Source organism: Enhydra lutris, unplaced genomic scaffold (genome assembly GCF_002288905.1).
Source record: "Enhydra lutris kenyoni isolate GAN:26980312 unplaced genomic scaffold, ASM228890v2 scaffoldscaffold17, whole genome shotgun sequence".
Taxonomy (NCBI): Eukaryota; Metazoa; Chordata; class Mammalia; order Carnivora; family Mustelidae; genus Enhydra; species Enhydra lutris.
The window spans coordinates 45,843,373-45,867,065 of record NW_019154101.1 but is presented as its reverse complement, the minus strand read 5'-3'; the positions used below and the strand labels follow the sequence as shown (position 1 = coordinate 45,867,065).

The 23,693-nt window shown below is 40.1% G+C and overlaps 1 protein-coding gene across 2 annotated transcripts in view; it reads left to right on the top strand.

Annotated features, from left to right (window-relative positions):
• Positions 1 to 14,514, top strand: part of LOC111147626 (high mobility group nucleosomal binding domain 3) — a 31,323-nt gene extending 16,809 nt beyond the window's left edge. The window contains exons 2-6 of one of the 2 annotated variants that reach the window (XM_022503805.1): positions 2,540 to 2,590; positions 9,232 to 9,261; positions 11,945 to 11,995; positions 13,372 to 13,485; positions 14,029 to 14,514. In XM_022503805.1, coding sequence (XP_022359513.1) covers positions 2,540 to 2,590; positions 9,232 to 9,261; positions 11,945 to 11,995; positions 13,372 to 13,485; positions 14,029 to 14,067 — 285 coding nt within the window. In that variant the 3' untranslated portion in view covers positions 14,068 to 14,514. The remainder of the gene's footprint in view (positions 1 to 2,539; positions 2,591 to 9,231; positions 9,262 to 11,944; positions 11,996 to 13,371; positions 13,486 to 14,028) is intronic. The other variant, XM_022503804.1, reaches the window with a different exon arrangement.
• Positions 14,515 to 23,693: the final 9,179 nt, after the last annotated feature.

The following is a 23,693-nucleotide window of genomic DNA, read 5'->3' as shown; positions in this document are numbered from 1 at the left end:
TTTTTTTCCAGTTATTTGCATCTGACTTAGGTCAGTGTTTAGAAAGTAATCTCCCAATCATATTGCTCTCACTAATGCACTTCAGAGAAAAATACTGAAAATTATGTCATTAACGTCCATTTTTAACTTTTTTAACATCGGTTAACATCAGAATAACTGTGTGCTACTTCTTTAAATGCCTACCAGTTACAGGTGGCCTAACAGGTGTGAAAGCGAGCCCAGCACATCTTTTTTTTTTTTTTTTTAATTTTTATTTATTTTTTAAATTTCTTTTCAGTGTTCCAGAATGCAGTGTTTATGCAACACACCCAGTGCTTCATGCAATACGTGCCCTCCATAATACCCACCACCAGGCTCACCCAACCTCCCACCCTTTTGCCCCTCCAGAACCCTCAGATTGTTTTTCAGAGTCCACAGTCTCTCGTGGTTCATCTCCCCCTCAATCAACAGAGGGTCTCGTTTGTGGCCAGAAGGGTCGAGTTTGTAGCATGGAATAGAGCAAAGCCAAATGGTCCACGTACAGACTGTCTTCATATGCTCGCACTTTGTAAGATTTTACTGTCTCCAACTTGGCCGGCTGATATAGCAAGATCTGTGAATTAGAAATTCCTGTGCAAGAGAGTGGGGAACAGAAAAGAGAAGCTCTGTTTCCCTTCATGATAAAGAAGGTTTCAGGGAAGAGGGGAAAATGTTGGTTCATTTGGGAAATAAAAACTCCATGAGAAGCGCCTGGGTGTTGCAGTCGGTTAAGCGTCTGACTCTTGGTTTTGGCTCAGGTCATGATCTTGGGGTCCTGAGATTGAGTCTGGCAAAGGCAACGGGCTTCCCACTCAGTGGGGGGTCTGCTTCTCCCTCTCCTTCTGTCCGTTCCCCCACTTATGCTCCATAGCTCTCTCTCTGTCTCTCAAATAAATCTTGAAAGAAAGAGAGAGAGAGAAAAAGAAAGGAAGGAAGGGAGGGAGGGAGGCAAGGCAGGAGGGAGGGAGGACTCCAAGGAAGAAAGAGCTCACTCTATGCACATGCATGCGAGGTTCCAGAGAGAGGTGAACTGACGGACTGTGGGTACCAGGCAGCCCTCAGGGAAAATTAAAGGTTTACTAGGTTGTCTGCCTTGAAAAAAAACTTTTGACTTTCTAAACGACTTTATCTACTTCTGATCTATGTTTTACATGTTATTTTATAATCTCAGTTTTTTGAATTTAGCATTATTTTATGTGGACTTTCTATGTATTCACACAGCCTAACTATTTTTAATCCCATTGAATTAATAATTACATAGCTTACTTAAATATTTCTCTTTATTTACTGATCATGGGAGTTGTTTCCAGTTACTCCATATTAGAAACAGCATAACTAAGACTGTAATTTTACAGCCTTTCTTTGAGTCCTGGTTCCAAAACTGGGATTACTGGATCATTATGTAAGATTAGTCCTGTGTGTCTTTCTCAGATTGCCAGTTTGTTCTTTGAAAAATATCATATTAATTTACAGTGTCACCACGGCCCACCAGACAGTGGGTTTTATGATCTTTAAAATTTTTTCCTCATTTTAATAGATGAGGCATTACCGCATAGCTGTTTCATTTTGCTCAAGCCAAACATTATGCTAAATGTCAGTTTGCTCTTTGTATGTTTTCTCTTGGAAACTCTATTCATATTTTCTGCCCACCTGTGTCATAGAGATTGAATATTCACCTTCCACCTTTGTATGTTTTAAAGTATGTGAAATAGTGCAATTTTCTAATTAGTTTCATCATTTTCATCTTACCTACTGCCTTTAGCCAATAAAAATATATTGGGATCTGCAGCATGTCGCTTAAATCCAAGAATATTTTCCCCACAGTTGTATGCACAGTTGTACGCACATAAAGGAGTCAGGTGTGAGCTGTCACCAGTGTGGGCAGGTGCTGCCCCAGGGGCTGGGTCAAAATCAGGAAATAAGTCAGCTGGGGTGGCAGGGCGTTGGGCTGTCCTGCCAAGGCTGGGAGTTCGGTAGAGATGCTGGAGTTGATGATGGAAGAATAATAATCAAGACACATTTGTCAAGTCGTTTCAAGAAGTGGGCTAGAAATCAAAGCGAGGCGAATATGGAACAAAAATATGCTTTTGTGCTCAGGCCGAGCTTTCTTAGCAGCCTCATCTTAGAGAAACAAAGCGACTGGAACTTGTGGTGGATTCCTGGCACCACTGCCTCTGGCCGCTGGGTCCCTATTCTTTAGTGATGGAATCATCAAAAATCAATGCAAATGGCTTAGGGTGAGTGCACATTAAAAACAGGGGTTCCTATCAGTTCTTGCACCACTCCGGTGTTAAAATTAGAGCAGTTATGCAGATAAATGCTGTGTGTGTGTGTGTGTGTGTGTGTGTGTGTGTGTGTGTGTATAAAATGTCTCCTCTTACAAACTTACTTTTTCTCCACAAAATATCTGTTGACTTATGTGGTCCTGTGAATTGAAATAGCTATTTTTTTTTTTTCCAAATCTGCCTCAAATGTGTGCTTTCCCTTTTAAATACAATTCACTGAAATATTTTCTTTCTAGTCTCCGGAGAATACAGAGGGCAAGGATGGATCCAAAGTAACTAAACAGGAGGTAAGTGTATCCTTGACATCCTGTATTTATTTTAACTGGAATTTTTTAATATTGTTAGGATTGTCTATATCTGAATGCATACAATTCTGAGTAAGGTTGTTGAGACTACATAAGCCAGAGATAAAAGGGTCACTGTGGAGTGTCTCTTGGCCTAGGTAAATTTCAGTTGAATACACTGATGAGGCATTTTTCCACTTACTGTGTTGTTTATGTTTCTACCTGTTGGTCGTGCTATCTGTTAGAGTGGATACTGAGAATTCCTTCTGGGCAAAGAGCGAGATAAGAGGTAAATTCATCAAGGAGAACAAAGTCTGCCTTTCACACCAAGGAAATGAGACTGTTGATTTAATAAATTGTCTTCTCCAGTGAGTGAACTATAAATTTCTTTTTTTGGTTCTGAATATTTGCCTAAAAGGAATTATCTCTAAAGTAAAAAACTGTGAAGGATGCACAAAATGTCAAAATATTAAAGTTCTTTTTTAATCAAGAAAATTCTTAGAGCTAAGGATAATTAATTAGGTAACAATTCAAAGAAGCTCTGTATTAAAGTACAGAAACCTAAAGCTAAGAAATGGAGAGAGATGGTTGCATCCATGATATTATCATGAACTTCTAAAAGGAGATGGATGAAAAAGTGGCAGATTAGATGCTGACTCTGATGATAGCCATTCACTTTTGCACAGAGCTTTATAGTGTGTAGAAAAACTGCAGCTCTTACCCTTGAGCTTATAAACTAAAAGGGGTCATGTGAGAGACAAACCATATCTGGTTAGATTCTTTGATTGGGTGATTCATACTGTGGTTTAATAATTCAGAGGAGTTTGTCATGATAGCTGAACCCCTCCACAAAATTTGTGCAAGGAAATGTGTTCTGCCAAATGGAAAATCTTGACCAGAATCTATAATTAATTTAAAAGCAAAACGGGGCGCTTGGATGGCTCAGTCCTTAAGCATCTGCTTTCGGCTCAGGTCATGATCCCAGGGTCCTGGGATCAAGCCCCACATCAGGCTCCCTACTGGGCAGGAAGCCTGCTTCTCCCTCTCCCACTCCCTCTGCTTGTGTTCCCCCTCTTGCTGTCTCTCTCTCTCTCTGTCAAATAAATCAATAAAATCTTTAAAAAAAAATTGAAACAAAACAAACAAATCTTCCTGTGGCCAAGGCCCCACCATCCATTTACCCAGCATTCAGTGTCTAACAGTTTGGGAGGTGAAGTTTGTGGTCCCATGTCGAGTTACTGAACAAACACTAGAATCAACCAAAAAAATGATAAACGCATGGATTTCCTTGAAAATGGCAAAATGTAATTTGTAGGACAGTTGGCTAAGTGTAACAAATCTTAATGTAATTTTTAGATTTGGACACAAAATGCATTTGGATTTTTCCTGAGGAACTGCTATTTAAATTGATCTGTCAGTCAGAAAACCTAGAAACCATTACACACAATAGATCTTGGATAGTGTAAACAGTCTTTCCGATCCTTCTACACAGCAATCAAGCTGGTTAGAATATATGTAAGAGATTTTTGCTTATCCAGGTAGCTGTCTTATACGTATTATTTTAGCTCCAGTAGTGTAATTATTTGTGTTATTTATGTATTTTATATTATTATTTTTAATATTTTACTTTGTATTATTATATGTATTCTGTTACTGCTAGCAAAAATCGTTCCTAGAAAAAAACTCTTTCCCTGTCATTTAAGCCGAAACCAGTTTAAAACTCAGGAATTGTCTTCAGGACATCAACACAATTGTTTGAAAAGTGAAAAGGTCAGTCAGTTAGCTGATAGGTTAGGGTAAGAACTTTCAGACAGTATATTGATTGATTTTTTTCCCCCCTAGTGAATTGACTGAATTTTCTAGTTATGTCATTGAATATGCAAAGGCTTGACTATAGGGAATCAGACTATAGATATCAGTTATAAAGAGGGATCCTCTTTTGAAAATCCTCTTCCACTACCATGATATTTCAAAGGCGTGGAGCAGAGTATAGTTTTTGGACAATAAGCGACCACAACAATTTGTTAAAAGCATTACACTTGGCAGTTCACAAAGCCCTTTCATGTTCATTATTTTACCTGATCAATTACAATAACCCTGAAATGAGGGCAGAGCACATTCATTCCTCAACAGAAATGTATCATGCACCTATAATGTGCCAAGCACTGTTCTAGGCTTTGGAGATTTCACAGTGAACAGAAGAGGCCAAAATCTCTTCCTTCATGGAGCTTCCATTTTAGTGGAAAGAAATAATGTCACTGGATATTTGCTAAGAGAAAAATAAAGCCAGGAAGGGGAATAATGAATATCAGAGAAATGCTGTGTTGGAGAATAGGCATATATTATTATTTCCAGCTTTACTGGAGGAAACAAGGTCCTGAGAGAAATACATTATTTTCCACAGATGTCACAACTTGTGTATTGCAGAAACAGGAAAGATATTTGAGTCTCCTGATTCAGAATCCCCTGTCCTAATGCCACTTTTGTGGTAATCATAAATCTGGTTATCCAGTGCCATTTTTCTGTCTTCTTCATTCCCCAGCCAAGGCTCCGATAGCCATCTTTCTCTGCTTCCCAGTTTTGCAAAAACCTCATTTCTACTTGGCTGCTCATTTGTCTTTGGAAATTCAAAGCAACTTGACTTCTGGCTTTTGTCTTCGAGTACACATGGTCCCTGACTTGTGATGGTTTGACTTATAATTTTTTGGCTTTACTGTGGTGCAAAAGCAATACTCAGTCAGTAAAAACCACGCTTTTTCCCAAGCTAGCTATGTGTGATATGATACTCCCCTGTGATGCTGGGCAGTGGCCATGACCTCCCAGTCAGCCCCATGATCATGTACAACCCTTCTATACCCAGACAACCATTCTGGTTTTCACTTTCAGTGTAGTATTCAATAAATTACTTGGGATATTCAACACTTTATTATAAAACAGGCTTTGTGTTAGATAACTTTGCCCAGCTGTGGGGTAGTATACATGTTCTGGGCACATTTAAGGGAAGCTAGGCTAAGCTATGATGTTTGGTAGGTTGGGTATAAAAAATGCATTCTCAGCTTATGATATTTTCAACTTATGATGGGTTTATGAGGATATAACTCCATTGGAAGTTGAAGAATCTGTACATGGTTAAGCTAAGGAGCGTTAAGAAATCTTATTAAAAAAAACAGACTTCCAAATCCCATTGGAATGGCCTATATGTTTCAGGCAGTATTCAGCAAAGTCCAATGGTTCTACTTGAATCCAGCTACCGCAGTGAACTTTGTCATAGTGAAATTAGACTTACATGTTCTTTTGCAACCAAGATGCTAAAGTAAAAGATTCTGTCTCTTTTGGAGTAGCCTTCACCAGGATTTGCTCCAACCCAGGGAATGATCACTTAATCAAATGCTTATTGAAGACTTTCATTGTGCTCAGCACCTATACACCATAGTGACAAACCCTCCCATTTCTTGTTTCTGTAATTCTTGGGGACATGTCATTCTGAAAGTCTTTCCTCCTCTAAGAACCACCCTTTGGCCACTTTTCCCAAGGATTCACAGTCAACAAATTGAGAAAAATTCTTCCTTTTTTTTTTCCTGTCCTGCTCAACGGTCCGAGTCTCAAATGAATACTTAAAATTCTAGTTCTTTAAGGAGGAAAGAATAGCAGTCTCATCCCTTTTATAGCCAATAAATACAGCCCATTCATTTATAGATTTTGAGGCTGTGCAGGCTGGTGGAACTTTCTAGGAAGGTGAACACACTTGCATGCATAACCATGCCGCTGCCTGAGTGAAAGGTTCGTCTCAGCCTCCACTGTTTGCTGTGAAAAAGAAAATTTCTTATGATGGTTACTGGAAAGGAAAATTCAAGAAAAGTCCTTTTTTTATAGCATAGAAAGAAGAGCTGGTAAATTTTAGACAGAAAGTCATAAAATGATTTTACAGTTAAAGATGTGCTTTTTAGAGACGGTGGTTTAGACAGCCTGGAGAGGCAGATCTTGTTTTTGCATTAATTTCCTGGGCTTTTTATTTTGAAACTCTTATACTGGGCCTGAATTATAAAAAGATAGGGAGTCCTTTGGATCAGAACAGCTTTTGGGCCCTGTAGAATAGTGCTTGCTTGGGGTTGGACTATCTCTGGAAATCCCAAAGGGCTCTCTGACGGCTACCTCTTCAGTATGCTCAGGGGTTCACATGGAGAGGAAAGGAGCTACAGCACCAGAGTGGGGCAATTTTTCACATGATTTGGCCTCACTTCTGTGAGATTTTACTCAGAACCACTACTTGGAGGATAGGAAGGCAATAATAAGTAGTAGTTAGTATATTTGGCCTCTTTTCAGATCCCAACCTGGACAGTAAGTGAGCAGTGGCCTCAGCCCGGCTCCCCTCAAGTTCCCACTACTACATGTTTCTGGTGCTTATGCATTCTGTTCACCTCAGCATTTATTGAGGGCCCCCGCTAAGCACTGGAGCTACAGAAATGCAGGAGGGGTACAGACATGAGACAGATGAGGCGAACAGTGAGGTAAGGCTGAGGAGGTACACATACGTTGGCACAGCTAGAGAGGGAGTCAGATAAAGTCCCTTCATCCCTCTTGAGCATAAAGGCTGCCATTTTTTCCTCTCAGAGTGTCTCCTTCTGAGCCCTCTTCTGCCAGGTGTGCGTCACTGGGGAGAGAGGGGCCAGCTCTTGAGGTCATGCAGAAGCATCTGTGCTGAGTTCTGTTTGGTAATTAGTGGATGCTCGGAGAGCATTTTGAAGAAGCACGAGTTACTTGCTGGCTAGCTTAACTGCGACTGTTGTCTTTCCTTTCGTGATACTCAGTTCATTGCAGTTAACCCTCCTGAGAAAGGCATCATGGGATTTGGGTCCTGGTTCCCTCTGACTCGTGGGTGCGTTGTCATGAATGCACCCATGGTAACCCAGCAGACATAGTGCTGTTTCCTCCGGAGCATGTGACACAGGCGCTCCTCCCGTGCTAAGCGTTGAGCTGTACATTCCCTTACCCCATGCAGAGAGTATATCGTGGCTGCCTTCACTGGTGCCGTCTCCTAGTCTCTGCACCTTCTGCTCTTAAGTCCAACTCTGATTTTTCCCTTGAGACCCCAGGGTTAAAATTATTCATGGAGGCTCTGGCCCTTCATTTCCTTCTGTAGTTTAAAGAAAGATGAGTTTAGCCTCCTCCGGCTATTTTCAGGAAGAAAGTTCTTAGACGTGAAGATGGCAAGAAATATTTCTTCCAGTTTGGCCTGACCAGCTGACCTGCACTGACCTAAGCACGGCTTCAAGAATTCCATAATTCCTTGCCATTGCGGCCTGGGTTCCTACTGACCATTTCTGCTGACCCCCTTAAAACAATTATTTGAAGCACATAAGCTATTGTAATGAGGCAAAGTCTGCATAAGGCAGCAAGAATTAGGGAAAAGATCAAGTCCATTTTTTCAGCACAGCCTTTTGAGAATCTACTATACGTTTGGTGGTACGTACACTGTGTTCTGCCAGAGACAGAACAGTGAGTACAACAGACAAAAAGTATGGAGTATTTATTTCTGGAACACTTTTAAAGAAAGGCAGTTGTACTTTCAGCATGTGAAATCCCGTGGGGAGCCATCTTTTGCTGATGGTAAGGAGAATATCAGTTCTGTGTGCTTCTTTCTGAAATGCCTACAACAGTTTGGCTATTTTAAATTTTCTTTGCAGTCTCATTTGCTTAATTTGTACCGTCCTTGAAGAGAAAAAGATTTCCTGAAAAATGCCATTCTCAACCCAGTTTTTCTAAATTTTCTAAACTTCCAAATTAAAAGAAAAGATTAATGAATTTGGGGGCGCATCTGGGTGGCTCAGTCAGTTAAGCATGTGCTTTCGGCTCAGGTCATGATCTCGGGGTCCTGGGATGGAACCCCACATCTGCTCAGCCGGGAGTCTGCTTCTCCTTCTCCCCCTGACCCTCCCCTCTGCTTATGCTCTCACTCTCTCTCTCTCTCCCTGAATAAATTTTTAAAAATCTTTATTAAAAAAAGATTAGTGGGCTTTTTACTCTGTCTAAATCTTTAATTAAACATACACATTTAGCAAATAAATAAATATAAATACCTGTTACAGGTAAAAGAAAGTCTTTCTTGTTAACTGCCTAAGATTTATCCTCATTCTCCTTTCAAGCATAGTAACAAGTCAGGGAACTCCTATTTCTGTTTCTACACAATTGTATATGTCTTTTTTTGTATTAATGTATAAGTTTTAGTTCTGTTTGTAAGGAACAAGAGTCAGACTGGAACTAGTTCTTAAATAGCTCCTCAATGCTCCCGTTGCTCATTTTATCACAAAAGTAGATTATGAGTCGGAACCTAAATTAATCTTCCTTTCTTCTTCTTACCCACAATACCCTTAATTAGGAGAGGCCATTTCTTTGAACAGTGTGTCTACACATCTTTAAAAACTTCCTCTTGAGTATTATGGTACCCAGGGTGCTCAAAATATGTCTTACTGTGCTGACCAGGAGCCATACCATTATGGATCTTTCTGGGCTTTTTCTACTGCAGCCCAGTAATGGGAGTCATACCATTACACTCTTCCAACAAAGTCAGATATCAGGAATGAATTTTTGAAAACCAAATTGGTTGGGTATAATAAGAATACATATTTTTTTCATTTCCTTTGTAGCCCACCAGACGGTCTGCCAGATTGTCAGCGGTGAGTACTGTGGAACCCCCTTCTTGTTACTTCTTATGAGTCCATGTTCCCCCTCCATTCAGGACAAAACAGCAGAAAGAAGATTAAGGTGTTATTTCCCTTGAGTTTTTTTTATTTCCTTTTTGGAAATTACCTAGTCAGAATTTCTAGTAAACATGACCAGTGTTGCCAAGCAGTTCACTTGAGCAGACAGGTCAGTGAAAAGTCACACAGCCAGCCCCATTACCAAGAATATAAAGCCCAGGAAGTTGTTGGATATTGCTAGATCTCTGCAACAAAAGAAGCACGTTAAGTCAAGTCCTACCTTCTGATTCCACATACGATGTGCTCAAGTGGATAAGAATTTGGAGTCTCCATGGCTTACGCTTCCATCAGAATGTGCGGAAAGCTATCGGAATCCATGTGCTAGAGCCTCATTTCAGAACCAGAGAATCTTTGAAAAAGTAATCCTACTTTGCCACTCAGAGTCTCCCTCTGTGGGTGAGGCCTGGGGCAAAGAGAAGGGTTAAGATCATTGGGTATGACCAAGCTCTGGCCATGAATGTGCTCCAGCCCTTCTCACTGTGCTGTGCTCCTTGCTGGCTCTCATGCTCCTCCTTGCTGTCCTGCCAATGTACCAGTCCTCATTCTGCCGAGACAGGTGGTCAGCCTGGCTCTCCGATGTAGGAATTTGGTTAAAATAGCTGCAGCCCATGTTGCACACTAAGATACAGGGAGAAAGGCATTGGCTTCTTGGCTGCCAGGATATGCTAGCTATTTTGGCCTTTAGTGAAGCATGGATTTCATCCTTGGCCAACACCTGTGCCTGGCACAGAGTAGGAAATCAATGCAGAAATGTTTATTAGGACACTGACAAGTTCAGAAGTATGGCCAAGTTTGGGTTGGGTGAGGCAGTGTTTCACATGAATAGCAACCTAAGGAAGTGATGTCAGAGCCGCCAGAAGGATTAAGAGCCGGGACATGTGTGGGTACACAGTGAAACTGGATTCTACGGAAGCCCCCTCAAGATGGTGTGCTCTGTCCAATATTAACTTTCACCATGGTTCAGTAGTTCTATTTTAACTTTTGTTAGGGTTATACATTATACTACAAGCCACTGTAGTCCATGGACCTGTAGCCCAGTAAAGACCTCATAAGCCAAATAAAAACCAAAATTTAAAACCAGGATTGTCCTGAGCACCATAAACGCGCAGTATAAGCACCTTCCACTGAGATCATTGCCCGTGCTGCTGACCCAGAGCCTCCTCGGTGGCCAGTGGGACTATGGACTGTAGAACCTCCTCCTTTCCTGTCCCATGAATGCACTTGAGTGCTGAATTGGGGAGAGGTCTCTCTTACAGAAAATATATAAGAAAATTATTTGCTGTAAATTGTGAAAAAAAACACATGTTAATTCAAACAATCAAAACCTGAAATAACACAATTTTTTAAATCCCGAAAATGTAGGAACTCTGCAAGTTGCTGTATTTGGGGAACAGACTATAGATTTAGAGTAACAAAAACACCCCTTCCTTCTCAAACCCAGTTTTCTGGTGTTTTGGGGTTTTTTTAATTTAAAAATTCATGTCTAACAGTCTGTCTTCTGGAATTGCACTGTCTACGATTTTCCTTTATGCCATTGTTGAACAGGGCCAGATTCAATTATGAACCTGAGCCACCTAGAGACATTGGGGAGGAATTTTTCTCCAGAGGGGGAGACCCTGGGCAGTGTTTTCTGCTTAGAAACCTTTCTCCTTAGTGCTCCTAAAGTACACTTATTTTTTTCTAGCTTGATGAGAGAAATAGTTGCCCTAAAATAGCTATAGAAAACCAGAGGCTTAAACCCATTATCTTCCCCAGTGTCCCCACATGCACCCTGGTCTAGGAGCCCTGAAAAGCAAGAGAGAGCTGAAGCCCCCTATGGAGGGGACCTTAGCCACAGGACAGGCACTGCTCATGGCAATGGGGAAGAGAACCACCCGAATCAAGAGAAAAATAGTCACTTCGCGGACTCTTCAGCTACGTTTAAGAAAAATCTTAAACTTTGGATGCTAACAGTGGACATTTTATCATTATAATCATGTTCTTAATAAAGAGCTCCAGGGGCAAGTGAGCCCAGTGTCTGGGCGGGCGAGAGATTCTTCTCTCACCTTGAGCTGGCATTGGAGAGGATGAAAATAGGAAGAAGCTTGGCTACAGAACTTGAAATCAACATCAGAAATGGAAGGATGGGGAAATGATTTTGAAATGCTTCACAGGCAGCAGTCTTCGTTACCGGATGGGCTTTGCCTGCGATTGTGCTGTGATTTCTAGACTGTTGGGAAGGCCAGTATGACCGAATTCATTGAGTCATTTGGCCGAGGGCCTGAGTCATTCCTCTCGCCGATGTGCTGTGATCAAAGGAAGTACAGAGACATCAGAGATGGAAGCTTAAACCTGTTCCTGGAGAGCTACTCTGGACTGGGGAATAATGAGTCGGCTTTTAAATCTCACCTGCTGTTCACTTGAGAACCCGGGATGAAAATAGTTATGAAATGCACAGATCTTTATGCTATTACCTGATGCTGAAAATAGAACGAAATATTTTTAAGTGAACAGAATCATAGTCAAAATGGACTGTTGTCTTTTGCAGTCTTGCTGCGTTCCTTTTGGTCCCAAGGGTTGTCTTTTTTCAGTATTTGTGTGATTTAATTTATCTTTACAGAAACCTGCTCCACCCAAACCTGAACCTAAACCAAGAAAAACACCTGCTAAGGTAAGAGGTGCTCCCTCCCCACGTTGGCCTTTTAAACAATGAGTAAATTATAATTCCATATCTAAAAATCATCCAAGGAGAGATCACATTTACCAATTCAGGCTCAACGTACAACTAGAAAAGTGTCACCATTGTTAACAGTCTTTCTCAAAAGGCATAGAGCACAGTTTTGTGCTGTACCAGGAATGTGTTTCTCATTCGGTCAATAAAGGCAAAGGAAGTCAGAGCGTGTTGCTCCGAGAAACCTCATGTCCAAGAGGGGTTTGGTAGCAGCACACAGTTCACATGGTGGCTCGGGAGGCATGAGGCTGGACCCTGGCCATCCAGGTGCCCGCAGCTCCAGGGGCTGGGGGAGGGGTCCTGACTGCCTTTAGCTAACTGGTCTTAGGCTAGTCTGATGACTCATCGTACAATAATTAATGCTAGCAAATAATTAACATCCGCAAACATTTATGTGGCTCTTCTACTATGCCAGACCCTGTTCTAATTGCTTTTCTTATGAAGCCTTCACGTCAGTCCTACTGAGGTAGGTACACACACCGAGTTTTGCAAATGAGGAGACAAGCCCAGAATTATTAAGCTTATCCCAAAGGGCTTTTTTGTGCTCTACCCTTCAGAGCACTGTTGTGAATTGTTTGAAACTACCCATATTTGGGGGCGGCACCTGGGTGGCTGAGTCAGTTAAGCTCTGTCTTCCGCTTCTTGGGATGGAGCTCCACGTTGGACTTCCTTCTCCCTCTGCCCCTCAGCCCTCTCATGCTCTCTCTCTCTCTCTCTCGCTCTGTCTCTCACGTGTGCGCTCTCTCAAATAAATAAATAAATACTTTTTAAAAAAAGAAACAGAAAGAAAGAAACTACGTGTATTTGTGGCATTGAGTAGATGATTCTGAAGCAGAACTCACTTCTGTGGCTTCATCTTAAAATGAGGAACTTTTCTTCATGTAGGGCTTCATTTTCAAGCATTTTCTCAGCCTTCTCGTCCCTTAAGCCCCTCGTCCTCACATGAGGGTTTTTCTCTTGCTGGCTCCTTCCCCAGCTTCTGCCTCATCCTTCCCACAGCCACTGCTCTTGACTGGCAGAACCCCTTCTCTGTAGCAAGAGAGGAGGCCCACTGAACAAAGGCATAAGGAAAAGCCTCATCTTTTCCACAGAAGAGAAAGTCAGTGGACCGTCCAAGCAGCCCGTTAACATTCTCACAGGGCCTCAGTGTGACTCACTTGAAGCCCTGCAGACTTGGCTTCCTCTCTGCCCCCCACAAGCCACCATGTTGGCCATAGCTGCGCTCCGCCTCGTGTTTGGGCGAGGCCGACAGATCTTCCCTGACCTCACATCCCGTCTAACACACTTTGTTTCCCTGTGCTCTGATCCTCTGTTAGAAAGAACCGGGAACAAAGATTAACAAAGGTGCTAAAGGGAAGAAGGAGGAAAAGCAAGAAGCTGGAAAGGAAGGTACTGCACCATCTGAAAATGGTGAAACTAAAGCTGAAGAGGTACTTGCCATGACTACCTCCCGCTGATTGACTCAGTGTCCTAACAGAAATTGCTCAGTGCTTCAGCCAGTGATAGCACGTTCATAATGTCTCTTCTTTATTGCCCGCAATGTTATTGCAGATCCACATCTCTCGCTCAACTGTTAATGTCTCAACCTCCAGAGGTACCCCACCCAGCACACTGTCAGTAAAGGGGCAGATTGAAACAGTGAGAGTTAAGGGTACAGTAGAAATTCTGCATGTTTGCAGTGACTAGAAGCAGATAGTAGTGTGGTGTTTTTCTTTTAATCATGGACAGTGGGAGCTTGCAGGTAAACGTCTGTGGCCGTTTGAAAAGCAGAAAGCAATAAATGCGGCAGAGTGTTTGCGTGCTGTATTCCTGCCTTGTCTGCTTTACACCCAGAGTTGAACTAGGTTTTGCAATAGAGCTGCTAAAAAACAGATGTTCAAAGCGTGTGTGTTGGCTGGGTAGACTTTTCTTTGGCTTCTAGTAGCTTTAATAGTAACTGTCTCTTTTTTTTTTCCCCCCTTTCTTTTTCACAGGCACAGAAAACTGAATCTATAGATAACAAGGGAGAATGAATTGTCGTGAAAAATTGGGGTTGATTTTATGTACCTCTCGGGGCAACTTTTAAAAGCTATTTTTACCGAGTATTTTGTAAATGCTAATTTTTTAGGATTCTGCTAGTTGGCATACAAAAATATATAAGGACGGACATTTTATCTTCTCATGGTTGTGCTTTTTGGAAATTTCCATCATCCTCAAGTGAAATAAATATCAGTTTGATATTGGAAGCTGTGTGTAAGATTGATTCAGCATTCCATGCGTTTGCTTTAAAAATCGAGTCCTGTGCAAACTGTGGTGTTTTTACTGTGCGTATTTAAATTTTTCATGCAGTTTTTCTAGAGCAATAATCAGTGGTGCTTTTGTACCTAGGTTTTATGTGATTTTAATGAAACATGGATAGTTGTGGCCACCTGCTGACTATTTGTGGTTTAAAATAAAAGGTTTTCTTGCCTGCAAATTACCTGCCTCTTAGTACTGTCTTTACTAAACTTGGACAGGGTTTCATTTTGCTGTTGCAGAAGACTTGAAGAATAGTTACAGTTTGTGCCATAATGGTATCTCTAAGAAGTCAAATAGGATGATTTCTTAATTGTTGGGCCTTTACAAATGTTATTATTTTAATAAAACCATCTATGAGAGCTAGCTTGGAAGGACTGCATCTAAAACACTTGATGCCAGAAGTGGTCAACAATGATCACCATATAATAAGCTTAATAAAACGCTGCTTTTTAAAAGGTCTTTATAAACAGAATCGAGTTCTCTTAAACCAGAGCTGGTGAAAAACCACAAACTAGGGCTGATCCTTGAAAATCTGTCACTTTTGGGGTGCCCAGTGGCTCAGTTGTTAAGCATCTGCCTTAGGCTCAGGTCATGATCCCAGGGCTCTGAGATCAACCCCAGCGTCAGGTTCCCTGTTCAGTGGGAAACCTGCTTCTCCCTCTCCCTGTGCAGCTCCCCCTGCTTGTGCACTTTCTCTCTCTCACTCTCTCTCTCTCTCTCAAATAAAATTAAAAAAAAAAATAAAAAAGAAAATCTGTCACTTTCAAAATACACTAAGTCACATTTTACTAAAATACTTTCCCATTTGTTGAAGACTTCACCACTTTGAAAACTCTTTACCCATCATGGCCACATTTTAGCCTTGCATCAGCTGGAGAAAGGAAGTGGCATAGGTAGTATTAGAGCTTCTTTCTAGGCTAAGAAAAAGGGACTCAGATGCATATGCCTTCAGGAATGAGAAAAACCAGGATTCAGACCTGGTCTTTTGAATTTTAAACATAGCCTGTCTTGGTCTGTTCAGGTTGCTGTAATAAAATACTACAGTTTTGGGTGTCTTATAAACAAAAGAAACTTATTTCTCACTATTCTGGACACTGGGAGTCTAAGCTCAAGTTCTTGGTATGGTTAGGTGAGGACTGGCTTCTGGGTTGTAGACGTCTCGCTATGTCCTCCCGTAGTGGAAGGGGCTAGGGAGCTCTCTGGGTCCACTTTCCTAAGAGTACTAATCCCATTCATTAGGGCTCCACCTTTCCCACTTTCTAATACAATCATCTCTGGGGGGTAGGATTTCAACATAGGAACTTGGGGAGATCACAAACATTCCAACCATACTGGGGTCCTCTTTCTGGAGGGACTTAGGAGAGCTAGGAACAGAAAAATTATTTGTAAATGTAATTTTTAAAAATTTCTTTGCATTCCTGAGAAGTTTGGAAACCACATGAGCACCCCAGGATCACTGGCGTCTAGGGATTCCTCTTAGATGAAGACTTGACTCTTAAGATGGAAGGTAGCACCTGTACTGCTCAGGACTCTTGAAACAAGGCCATTTTTCCTCGGGGCCTTAGCATATAGTGGAGGGCTCAGAACTTGTGTAACTGTCCCCAAGTCTGTTGTGAGTCAACTGCGTTTACCAGCCATATTATATACAGCATAATCTTGTTCATAGTTGTTTTTGGCTTCTGATTATAACATGTACCTTAATTTGTGTTGGACATGTGAACACAACTTTTACCCAAAGGAAAATAGCTGGTATCCTGTGAATACTTTATGAAAATATTTTCAGTGTGCAGTCAATACGCAGGTGAACTATATTGCTGACTAGCTTTCAGTTCACAAATGCAGCATAAACTTCACAGGTCTACTTTTTAGACAATGACAAAAGTGCTACAGGTGATTTTTTTTTTTTTAACCAGACATAATGATAGTACATAAAGAGAGATGTCAAAGTCCTCCTTTCTCCCACTCTTGTGTTCTAGAGGTAACACCTCATAGTGCTTTCTCTGTGTATATATGTGTGTATGTATATGAACATACTTGTCCACACACATATGCACATGTCATATGCACATTCAATTTTCAACTTATTAAACCAGTGAATTGGAAATAAAGATTATTTCTAATACTGCAGTGCTGCCAATGATAACTACAGTAAACATTCCTTTATACAAAGCTTTAGCCTACTTAGATATTTCTACTCAACTAAATAATTTCCTGGAAGTGGAATGTCTGGATCAAAGGGAATGTACATTTGACATTTTGACTATTGCCAAAAAATTGTACCCATCCATTTCCATCAACAGCATATAAATGCCATCTTTTCTTACCTTTGCCAGCACTCTCATTTTTGTCAGCCTAGTAAATGAAAAATAATGCCTCACTGCTTTAACTTTAGATTTGTTACTAGTAAAACTGAACTTTTCATATATTTAATGGTCATTTGGATTTCTTTTGTGAATTATGAGGTTTTTTCTGTCTTTCTGTCAGGGATCAGTGAGTTTTAATCATTTGTGAAAACATATCATTATTCACAATGACCATTAACGCTATTACTTTTACTCAAATATGCAAAAATCAGGGATTCTTAGGTCATTGGTATGTGTCTATTAACGTTTATGGGTATTGGGGCACCTTGGTGGCTCAGTCAGTTAAGCTCTTAGCTCAGGTCTTGAGCCCAGGGTCATGAGTTCAAGCCCTGCATTATTAAAAAATATTAAGTTTATGGGTATTATTGTTACCATATTAACAAAGTGAGGGAATACTATAGGGCAGACAACTACCAAAATAACATAAGAGCCCCAGTTTGGTTCCCCAAAATTTGATCTGATGGATACACTGCTGGCAAACAGATAGAAATTTTGGGGATACCCATGACTACCACATAGCTTACCCCAGGAGTGAATTTATACATGTTAGATAGTGGCCTCCTTTTCCAAAACAATGTCTGCTAATCTGATGGAAAGTCATAACCCTATGAAATCTACAGTGACTCTGAGTTACTGGCATCCCCTCTAGTTAAGCAATGCACTGCTTCTACGATATTATGTGCTAGTCCTAATATTCTCCCTGGAGTTGGCGCCATGGATTGTGGTGGAATAAGAGTGAGCTCAGAAACAAGTGGCCCTGAAATTACCATTTTTAGGTTATGTGAAAAGATAATCTGAAAGGCAATAAACAATAGGTGAATTGCCCCATAAAATCTTGAATGTACATTTACATAATTAAGGAATTTGAAACAAAGTTATGAAACAAAGGCTTTTTTTCCTGTCCCCAAATTTTAGAGGACTTCACTCTTGGCTCAAGGTACAAGTGCTACCGTTTTGCCAATCCTAGCAGTCATAGGGAAGTCATCTCAACCTTTAGCTATCACATGGGCTAACATGTCTTCTGAATGCTTTTCATTTAATCATGAGTTCCAAGTTTTTATTACTATTTTCTGTTTATTATTTTATTCTGAACATTGATTTAAATCTCCCAGAATAACTTTAATGATTATATTAATGATTAATGATAATAAATAATTATGATTTATTTAATGCCCTGTGGTAAGTACTTTACATAAATTAATTTGGGAGAAAATTTGTGAATTCTGTATTAAAATAATACAAGTAAAAATGAACCCAATTTTCCAGTCCCAAATAGAGCTCAGGTTTATTTAAAACTGCAAAGGGAACTTTGTGATTATCTCTCCTTTAATAGGAGAAGAGAAAATCTTTGAAATCCAAGTTTTAAAATGATATTTATATATAAACTTCATGACTTTGAATGAAGCAATGGTTTATTAGGTATGACACCAAAAAGTACAAGCAACCAAGCATCACAAAAATTTCAAGAAAGAAAAAAAAACAGAATGGGAGAAAATATTTGCAAATTACATCTGGTAAGGATCTCATATCTAGAATATGTAAGGAACTCTTAATGATTCAAAACTAACACTGTTTTAAAATAATGTTAAGATGAGCAAAGGAGGGGCACCCAAGTGCCTCAGTGGTTAAGCAACTGCCTTTAGCTCAGGTCATGCAGGATCAAGTCCCGCATCGGGCTCCCAACTCCACGGGGAGTCTGATTCTCCCTCTCATCTTCTCCTTGCTCATGCTCTCTCTCACTGTCTCTCTCTCAAATAAATAAATAAATAAAATCTTAAAAAAAAAAAAAGATGGACAAAGGATTTGAAAGCTGTTTTCCAAAAACGTACATCAATAGCCAATATGCAAATGAAAGGATGCTCAACAATTAGTACTTAGGAAAATGTGAACCAAACCATTAAAGACACCAATTTACATGCATTGGGGTGACTTTAAAAAATGAAAAATAGCAAGTGTTGGAGAGAAAGTGAAGAAATTAGAGCCCTTTTTCATTGCTGGTGGGAATGTAAATAAAATGATGCAACATCTACAAAAAACAGTTTGGAAGCTCCTCAAAATGTTAGAGAGTTACTGTATGACCCAGCAATTCCACTCCTAGGTATGTACCCTAAAGATCTGAGAACAAACGTTCACAAAAAAGCTCATATGTGAATGTGTAAAGCAGTGTTATTTATAACAGCCCAAAACTGGAAACAATCCTGATGTCCATTAACTGATGAGGGCATAAATAAAATATAGTAAGTATATCCATACAATGGAAAATTATTTGGTGAAGAAAAAGACTGAAATGCTGATATGCTACCACATGGGTGAACCTTAAAAACACCACGCCAAGTGAAAGAAGGCAGTCACCCAAAACCACTGATTATACGATGTCATGTATATGAAATGTCCAAAATGGGCAAATTCGTAGTGGTAGACAGTAGATACATGGTTACCAGGCACTGAAGAAAGGGGAGAGTGGGGATTGGCTGCTACTAGGTACAGCGTTTCTCTTTTTGGAGGGATGACTGTTCTGGAATAGTGGTAATGGTTGCACAATCTTATAAATATACTAAAAACCACAGATGTGTACACTTTAAAAATGATGTTTGCAAGGCTGTTGTAAGCACAGGACTTAGAATTAGGAGGTCTGGTTTTAAATCTCAGCACTATCTCTCGCTAATTGTGTGAAACCCAATAGGTCATTTAACTTCTGCCTCTCAATTTCTCATCCTCAAAATAGAATTAATATCTGTTTGACAAAGCTGTTAGGCTCAAATGAGATAGTCACTATGAAATCACTCAGTGCAGTGCCCAAAATACAGTAGGTTTTCCAGAGATGCCAACTGAACTGGAATTGGAAGAATACACATGAACTGAGTAGGCTTTGATGAATGCATATCATGTATGTTCATTTTAGGCAGTCAGCCTTCAGTCAGCCCCTTTTGAACAGTGCAAAAGGAAGAATTGTGTTCCACTTAGAAGCCAATAGGGTAGAATGGTTAAACTTACGAACTCTGACACCAGACTGCCTGGGTTCAAAACCTCTTTGGTACTTACTATGTGTCCATGGACAGATTACATAGTCTCTCTATACTCTGTAGATCTTAGAGTTCCCATCTATAAATGGAAATAAAAATAGTACCTACTATCTAGGATGTTATAAATGTTAATGATACAAAGTAAGTGCTCAGGAAGTATTATATTCCAGGTCAAAACATGGAGCAGATGAGATGTTAAGTCCTTGAAGGAAGGAATCATTGTCTCATTCTCCTTTGTGACACCTAGTAGAGGTCCAATGAATGTGGTCTTCCAGAGACAGGGAAGAACCAAGTTCAGGGCTGTTAGCATTGCTATATCCATCTCCAACTTAAGCTAATTGGATGGTGTAACTCAAATATGCAAAACAATTGTGGCCAGTCTTCCTTGGAATTAATATAAAAATTAAACCATCTTAAGGAAACAAAAAACAAAGGAAACAAAAGTGAGAATGAACTTTTGGGACTTCACCAAGATAAAAAGCTTCTGCACAGCAAAGGAAACAGTCAACAAAACAAAAAGGCAACCCACAGAATGGGAGAAGATATTCGCAAATGACACTATGGACAAAGGGCTGATATCCAAGATCTATAAAGAGCTCCTCAAACTCAACACTCAAAAAACATAATCACGTCAAAAAATGGGTGGATGACATGAACAGACACTTCTCCAAAGAAGACATACAAATGGCTAACAGACACATGAGAAAATGTTCATCATCATTAGCCATCAGGGAGATTCAAATCAAAACTACATTGAGATACCACCTTACACCAGTTAGAATGGTCAAAATTAACAAGACAGTAAACAGCAAGTGTCGGAGAGGATGTGGAGAAAGGGGAACCCTCTTATACTGTTAGTGGGAATGCAAGTTGGTGCAGCCACTTTGGAAAACAGTGTGGAGATTGCTTAAGAAATTAAAAATAGAGCTACCCTATGACCTTGCAATTGCACTACTGGGGATTTACCCCAAAGTTACAGATGTAGTGAAAAGAAGGTCCATATGTGCTCCAATGTTCATAGCAGCAATGGCCACAATCACCAAACTGTGGAAAGAGCCAAGATGCTCTTCAACAGATGAGTGGATAAAGAAGATATGGCCCATATATACAAAGGAATATTACGCCTCCATCAGAAAGGATGAATACCCAACTTTTGTATCAACGTGGACAAGACTAGAGATTATGCTGAGTGAAATAAGCAGAGAAAGTCAGTTATCATATGGTTACTTACATGTGGAGCATAAGGAATAACATGGAGGATATTAGAAGGAAGGGAAAAGTGAATTGGGGGAAATCAAAGGGGGAGATGAAGCATGAGAGACTGTGGACTCTGAGAAACAAACTGAGGGTTTTGGAGGGGAGGGGGTGGGGGGATGGGTGAGCCTGGTGGTTGGTATTAAGGAGGGCACATATTGCATGGAGCCCTGGGTGTTGTGCATAAACAGTGAATCTTGGAACACTGAAAAAATTAAATGAAATTTTAAAAAATTAAACCATCTTTACTTCATTTAGTTGGTATTTAAGCTAAAGCCTTTTAAAACACTATTGCTATAACTTTAAGAACATTTTTCTGTTGGTTGTGGTGTTCTTATAACAATACCTGTTTAAGCTGTGTACTCACATACTTTTAGACCCAGCTTCACTTTCCTAGAAAAATACACAACAATATGTAATGCCTTTATTTCTAGATCACAAAGCACTTAACAATTAAACAGGGAATATTTATTTAGAGATAAATACACCTGGACCTAGGTTAATGGGTCTTGTTGAGTTCCTTGAAGCTAAATCATCAACTCTGAAGATGGAAAGAATCCCTGAGGTCATCTAGTTGCCTCTGATGTGGCTTGGATTCCCCTCTATAACAGGACAAGCAAAGAGTTCCTCAGACTTATATCTGGTCATAAAGGAGTTATCCCTCAAACAGCTCTGAGGCTTCTTATTGTTGAGCCAAGATCTACTTTCACTGGGCCCGGGCACACAAAGAACTGATTCTTCCCCCAGCAGTCCCTCAAACATCTGAAAATGACAGTTATATTGCCTCAGAAACACCTGGTCTCTCTCACACATCCTCTTAGATTATGGTCATAGGACATAGACCTTTTTAAAAAAGTAATGCATTTAAATTGGTCTCATAAATTCATATGATTGAGAAATAGAAGCAGAAAAATTTCAAAACGATGACGTGAAGTTGAACTATATGAAATGCCTATCTTCTTTTCTCCTACAGACCTTCCAAAACAGTGGTTTCTTATGGTTCAACCTATACGTTTCCTCAGTTTTCTCCCCTTTTGGAAGCTTGATTAGTGAGTTCATCCTGATCTCTAATAAGTATGTTTACAGGGCAAAGAGCACTTCAGGACTGCACCAAGTACTGTCTTCCAGATTTATCCGTTCATCAAAAATATATTGAACATCTAAATGATGGGCATTTTGCTAGGCATTAGGGGTTCAGTGGTGAGAAGGTCAGTGTCCCTACTCTTAAGGAGCTTAGACTCTAGTGAGGAAACCAATGTTAATTACTTAGTAACACAAAAAAATGTGTATTTACAAGAGCCATTACAGAATTCTAATCTCTTCATGGTAAACCTTTCATGTAGTCCCTCTAATGGACTCCATTTTAAGAAAGATGTTAGCCACAAATGAACCCACAAGAAACTAAGCTAACTTACTGAATAGCATTTTTAAAGTATTAATTCACCTGGTTGCTATAAAGTGCCTGTGAGAAATGACAATTTGGGCTTGGTATAATAAATGTTTAGTTGCTCTTCCAGGAAATAATTGGTCCTGAGTACTTCTCACGGCTCTTCCACTGATGTCTTTTTGACTAAAAGACTCTAGTCACTTGAATCACTGGTAAGCTTTGAAGGACTCGACAGGTGAAACAGATTTTTGAAAGAATGGAGGATGCAAAGAGAATGGTGTCAGAGTTGGGAATCACAGAACTGGATTCACCTTTGTGGGCACCTGATGTAGCTTTCCTCTTAGAGCCAAGTCTCCTTTGAATTCTAAAACGATTGCTTTGTTTTTTCTTCTGCACAGTTTTTGAGGTCTTTTACTAGTAGGCTCCAAATCAGAACAAGAGGATTTAAACAATATACGTTTACTTTTTGTGATAGAATTCAGCTTAAGAAATTGGTAATGAGTGGGTCCCCTGGTGGCTCAGTCAGTTAAGTGTCCAACTCTTGATTTCGGCTCACATCATGATCACAGGTTCATGAGATCGAACCCCAAGTCAAGCTCTGCACTGAACGTGGAGCCTCCTTAAGATTCTCTCCCACACCCCATCTCTCCCTCTCTAAAAAAACTAAAGAAATTTTTTAAAAGAAGTCGGCGATGAATCATACTCTTAAAAACTGGTTTACTGAGCATGTACAAAGTGTCAGGAGCTGCAATGACCTAGTGACTATTAGGCAGCTATGGTGTTCTGACCACTTTGCTACAGAAGTACTAACAAACTCAAAAAGTGATGTAAATTTTGGCTTTGCTCTTAGAGATAAAACAGGCCTTGGCTATATGCATTTCCGGATTTTTTTTTTTTTAACAAGAAGTTGAATGCTGATTCTTCAAAACTGACCTTCAATAAAATACTCCATTAACCAACAACTGTTGAATGTCTACAATGTGCCCCATGGTGGATAGCAACAGAAGGAAACTTCACTGACCTTTTCTGTCAGAATGAGTTGCTTTTCCTCTGCATTCTCATAGCACCTTTCCTGACCTATATTTTGTACTTATTTTATTTGTCTGTACTGTAAAATGATGTTTCCTGGTCTGTTTCTTCAAGTAGAATTTGAGCATCTGGAGGCACGGAATTTTTCATCCTTATTCTCCAAAGCACCTAACTGGTGTTTGGTACATAGGAATTACTTAATGAATGTTTACTGAAATGTTTCAGTGGACTGAATTAAAAGTCCAAACTCTTCTTTCCACTTTCAAAGTGCTACTGACCAAAAAGGAAGGCAAAACTATGGCACA